The sequence below is a fragment of the Rhagoletis pomonella genome, unplaced genomic scaffold, assembly GCF_013731165.1.
Source record: "Rhagoletis pomonella isolate Grant_MI unplaced genomic scaffold, Rhpom_1.0 Rhpom_scaffold_00007, whole genome shotgun sequence".
Taxonomy (NCBI): Eukaryota; Metazoa; Arthropoda; class Insecta; order Diptera; family Tephritidae; genus Rhagoletis; species Rhagoletis pomonella.
In genome coordinates, this window is record NW_023458561.1 from 12,170,711 (window position 1) to 12,176,828 (window position 6,118).

General features: G+C 36.9%; 1 protein-coding gene across 2 annotated transcripts in view; it reads left to right on the forward strand.

Moving 5' to 3' along the window:
- Positions 1 to 406: 406 nt before the first annotated feature.
- Positions 407 to 6,118, forward strand: part of LOC118742331 (putative uncharacterized protein DDB_G0286901) — a 91,091-nt gene continuing 85,379 nt past the window's right edge. Inside the window, exons 1-2 of one of the 2 annotated variants that reach the window (XM_036474323.1) lie at positions 427 to 780; positions 848 to 929. In XM_036474323.1, coding sequence (XP_036330216.1) covers positions 869 to 929 — 61 coding nt within the window. In that variant the 5' untranslated portion in view covers positions 427 to 780; positions 848 to 868. Of the gene's footprint in view, positions 781 to 847; positions 930 to 6,118 lie in introns of both variants that reach the window. The other variant, XM_036474322.1, reaches the window with a different exon arrangement.

The window sequence follows — 6,118 nt, forward strand, 5'->3', positions numbered from 1 at the left end:
TTATACAGCCCGTTTTAAATTTGAATTATTGTTATAATAAATTACAATTATTGTTTGTTTCCATTTCGGTCAACCGCGCAATTTGTTTATTAAAAAAATGTCGTATAAAAATAGTAGATTTTGTTTACTTTTGAATACGACTTCATCGAGTGCGCTATAAATACAGAGGTATAAATGTTGTAAAGAAATACATGTTGAGTGCAATCGGATTTTGGTTAATGCGGTTCTTGTGTAGGTATAAAGAAGGTAAATGATAACATTAGAAAAAGCTCAAATATGTACACACATACATACATTTGATGTATGCTTTATACAGTCAAGAGTAAACAACAAAACATAATACCAAAACAAACCGAAAACCACAATGTACATACGCTCTACAGAAAGTTCCCAAATTAAAAAGGAGCTTTCAAAGCTCGCTGACTGATGGAAATAAATGCATTGCATAAAATTACGATTAGAATAGTCCTTAGCAACGCGTTTGAGAGAGTAAACCTTTATATTAAAGTGCAAAGTAACGCACAACAGATTCGGTTTCAAGTGCCAGTGGAAAATTTAAGCTATTAAAATAATACAAAACAAGAATTGTAGTTTACTAAACAAAATGTGAACGTAATACAAAGTTAAAATATCGATATTATTTCGAGTGAGCCATATTTATTAATCGTAAAATCCACACACTCAGTTTACTACCTTGGCACAAGGGAGTGGCCAGTCACGCCAATAACTGCCTTGTACTGCATTGAATTCCAAATCTAACAAGAGCCAAATGGATTTTTGGTGAGTTAATTCTTTAAAAAAAATTGCTTGTAATAGATTTCGACTAGAAAATTCTAAACTGAGAAAGCCATGAATCATCCGAAAGAAAATGGAACCTCTCCCATCAACGACGCAAAATTGTGAAAAAAGACATGACACACAACCACATAGTATGTATGCTTCCAGAATGTCCTTTTATGTATAGGGCCATGGACACGTACGCATGTACATTAGAGTGGTCCAAAATAATAAAGTCGGAGTTTTAATGCCGCCTCCCCCTAGGATTGTTCTGAACCGAAAATAAATATACCCCTATTTTTATACCCGAGCGCACTTGTGCACAAGGGTATTATAACTTTGTTCACATAACAGTTGTTTGTAACAGGCAAAACGAATCGAGATAGATATAGACAAATGTATACATAAATGATCAGAATGAAAAGAGAAATCGATTAAGCGGTGACTGTCTGTCCGTCCGTCCGTCCGTCTGTGCACACGATAACTCGAGTAAAAATATAGATATCTTAACGAAACTTGGTACGTGGACTTCTTTTGGGCATGGGACAGATGGTAATGAAAATGGGCGAAATCGGACAGTAAGCACGCCTACCTCCCATATAACGGTAATTTTCAGAAATACGAAAAGTGCGATATTTTAGTAACTACTGAAGATAATTCACCCAAAATTGCTATTTACAATGAGTTTTAGGCGAAAAATAAGAATATTAAAAAATTTTGGCAAATGGGCGTAGCCACGCCTAGTTATGGTTATATGCGTATACCTTGGTAACCGCTGCACCAATTTCTTCAGAACTTGGCACAGTTGTTGGTCCTGCTACAACATACCACATGGCCGAAAATTTTTAAAATCGGACAATAACCACGCCCACATCCCATATAACGGTAATTTAGAAAAATACGAAATCCTCGATAAATCAGTAAATATTAAAGCTAATTTATTCAAAATTGATGGTTGCTACAATTTTTTACCAAGAAATACGCTTATGATACAATTTTGGAAAATGGGCGTGGCACCGCCCACTTATGATCACATATATGTATCTCGCTAACCGTTCTAGCAATTTGAACCAAACTCGGTATGGTTGTTGTGCTTGCCACATAAAAGCAAAGCGTTGAAAATTATTGAAATCGGACTAAATTACGACCGCTTTTCATATAACGGTATATTTCAGAAATGCTTGAAACTGCAATATTTCGAAATTTAAGCACGCTAATTTACTTAAAATTTATACACCCCGGCTAATCGTGTAGCGGTAGTTTTCGGAAAGGTGGAAAACATATATTTAATAATTGCGCCGGGTATTTAATGTTCGGCTCCGCCCGAACTTAGACTTTCTTACTTGTTTATTTTGAAATCAAAACATATATATTTAGGGAATAATAAAAAAAAAATATTGATTTGCAAGAATTCTACACTATTTCTACGAAAAGTTGTTTTTGCCCCATATAAAATACATTGAAAACTTTGAGCGCTTTGAGCACTCCCTAAATTTTTTGTTATTTCAAAATTAAAAAATAGGGGTATATTTTTTGTCGGTATAGAAGAATCCTAGAGGGTGGCGGCATTAAAAATGCGACCTTATTTTTTTTACATACATTTTTGGACCACTTTAATGTACATACATACGTACAAATGTACATAAATATATGTTTTGTATAAGTTTATGTGCTTTGAGTCAACTTTGGCTTCGGTAACTTTTGTTGATGCATTGCAAACTTTTCTCGCTACTTTTATGTCTAACAAAAGGATCCACCATCGGGCACCTGCCTCATAAACAGAACTTCAAATAATATTCCATACATGCGCAAACATACATTCATACGTGCATGACTAAGTGAACGTTATATAAAGTTACTTGTTAAACATGTATGCCTTGATAAATTAGTACTCAATACCGAAAGTTTGCGTAATTTCGAATAAGCTATGTTATTTTATTTCACTGTGAATGAAAGTATAATAAAAGTATCTTCTTAGCACATAATTACTTTCGGGGTTACTAGTTTCATAACTAGATTATATTTTCACTCAGGGACCGTAACGGTTATAACTTTTATTATAAAAATCACTTTTTAATCGTTAATAACTGAGTTTTATTTTTTGCTCAAAACATAACGATTATTTTTTGAGTTTTATTTTTTACTCAGAAAATAATCGTTATGTTTTGAGTTTTAGTTTTTGCTCGGAAGATAATGGTTATTTTTCGAGTTTTATTTTTTGCTCGGAAAATAATCGTTGCGTTTTGAGTTTTATTCTTTACTCCTAAAATAATGGTTACGTTTAAAGTTTTATTTTTTGCTAGGAAAATAATCGTTACGTTTTAATTTTTGTTTGCGGTCTCTGTTTTTACTATAAAGCACTATTTCATTTCCTTTTTATATTTTAAGGGCCAGTTTTTCAGTGTCCGGCTGTGGTTTAAACTAAGTTTAAACGCCCGATCTGGCTGGTTTAAACTAAGATCAGTTAATCAAATGTCAGTCAGCTGTTCAATCTAAACTTAGTTTACTTAATCTAAGTTTAAACTGGCACTGAAAAACTGACCCTAAGTGCCTTCTTTAGAGATTTAGAAAGGTTTTATGACAGTCACTGCATTACAATTAAAAAAAATATTTACGTTTCAATCCTATGTTCAATGCCCCAAAACAATGAAATTCAGGGCGATATGCGATGGCAAAGAGACTGTTCCTGGACTTGTAATAAAAGATTTCGCGTTGTTTGCTCGAAATGTTAAGGCAAGCTTTAATATTGCAGATATGCCAGAGAAGTCCATGAGAAAAGAGGTTTGCTTAACAACAGGTGGGACTTTGCTCTAACAATAACCCCAAAAGTTTCATCCAAGAAAATTTAATACTGCGCCAAAATTCCTTTTTTTCCTGCTAAGAGATAGAGCAGTTTCGATTAGAAATTACTAGGATCTATATATTTAGTAGTGTTGGGAAGTATCGAGTACTTTTGAGGATCGAGTTCTTTGGTATCGACAAATTTAGGGATCGGGTATTTTACAAAGTACTGAGTACTTTCTTTAAATATACACATGTTGATAACATTTCAATACTTAGTGTAGAAATCTTACAAGCTGGCAGTATCTTATTCAAATTAATATATGAATCCCAAATTACGTCAAATGAATGGCTAACTTATAACTAACTGGGTACAAGTATTGCACTTGAAAATTATTGAAACTGCAAATTAAGTAAATTCATTTTTGAATACCGTTAAATATAAATAAAACTCAGTAATTTTTAAGTCTATTCGACACTTAGGCTTGCGAGTACGTCTAAATTGCTACCTAAATCGAGAAAAATCCTAAATCACTAGAAAGTGTCGGTAACGCAGTGAATAGGAACAATTTAGATTTTCTGCGAACATACTTTTCAACCTAAATTGAACAGCCAAATATATTTGAGCGAGCGATTAAATGAACAACGATTTTTTGATGTTTTAACTAATTTTTATCATTGCTATGGCACAAAAAAGAAAATATTCAGAAAGATGTAAGTATATTATTTTATTTGATTTTTGCATTCAGATAAGTATATATGCAATTCGATGGATATATATTATTTCGCAGGGTCAGAAGAGCAAATGGATTCTTTTATAGATGCCAGGATGGAGCATTCTCCTTTTCTGTTGCAAATTTATTATATTGTTAAATAGTCCCAAAGCTACCACAAAATTATTCATTTTATAGATATATTTATTAAAAGCAAGCAAATTCAAATTCCAAAACAAAAAGTTAGGTTGTCAAACGAACCCGCACAGTTTTAGCAGCTCTTCTTCTTCTTCTTTTTTGGCGCTGTAACCGCCTAAGCGATTTTGGCCGAGTTCAGCAAAGCACGCCAATCATTTCTCCTCTGTGCCAACTGACGCCAATTGGAAACGCCAAGTGAAGCCAAGTCCTTCTCCACCTGATCTTTCCATCGTAGTGGGGGCTTACCTCTTCCTCTGCTACCACCAGCGGGTTCCGAGTTGAATACTTTCAGAGCTGGAGCGTCGGTGTCCATTCGAACGACATGACCAAGCCAGCGAAGCCGCTGTATTTTAATTCGCTGCACTATGTCCATATCGTTGTAAAGCTCATACAGCTCATCATTCCATCGTCTGCGGTACTCGCCGTCGCCAACGCGTAAAGGCCCGTAAATCTTCCGCAAAATCTTTCTCTCAAACACTCCAAGAGCCGCCTCATCGGATGTTGTCATTGTCCATGCTTCTGCGCCATATACCAGCACGGGCATGATGAGTGACTTATAGAGCGTGGTTTTCGTACGTCGAGAGAGGACTTTACTCCTGAATTGCCTACTCAGTCCAAAGTAGCACTTGTTGGCAAGAGTGATTCTACGTCGGATTTCAATGCTGACATTATTATCGGTGTTAATGCTGGTTCCCAAGTAAACGAAATTCTCTACTTTCTCGAAATTGTAACTGTCAACAGTGACGTGGGTGCCAAGGCGCGAATGTGCTGACTGTTTGTTTGATGACAGGAGATACTTCGTCTTGTCCTCGTTTACCACCAGACCCATGCGCTTTGCTTCCCTATCCAACTTGGAAAAGGCAGAACAGACTTCGCGGTTTTTGTTACCGATGATGTCGATGTCATCGGCATAAGCCAGCAATTGCACGCTCTTGTAGTAAATTGTTCCTGAGCGGTTCAGTTCTGCAGCTCTTATTATCTTCTCCAACATCAGATTAAAGAAGTCACATGAAAGGGAGTCGCCCTGTCAGAAACCCCGTTTTGTGGCGAACGGCTCGGAGAGGTCTTTTCCAATTCTGACGGAGCTGGTGGTATTGCTCAACGTCATTTTACACAGCCGTATGAGTTTTGAGGGGATGCCAAATTCAGACATAGCGGCGTATAGGCAACTCCTTTTAGTGCTGTCAAAAGCGGCTTTAAAGTCGACAAATAGGTGGTGAGTGTCGATCCTTTTCTCGCGGGTCTTTTCCAAGATTTGGCGTATTGTGAATACCTGGTCTATGGTGGATTTGCCAGGTCTAAAGCCACACTGATAAGGCCCAATCAGTTCATTGACGGTGGGCTTCAGTCTTTCACACAATACGCTCGATAAGACCTTGTAACCTATGCTTAGAAGGCTGATCCCGCGGTAGTTGGCGCGAATGGCGGGGTCACCTTTCTTGTGGATTGGGCAGAGCACACTTAAATTCCAGTCGTCGGGCATGCGTTCATCTGACCATATTCTGCACAAGAGTTGATGCATGCACCTTATCAACTCCTCGCCGCCGTACTTGAATAGCTCAGCTGGCAGGCTGTCAGCTCCAGCGGCTTTGTTGTTTTTCAGCCGCGTTATTGCTATACGTACCTCGTCATAGTCAGGCGGTGGAACG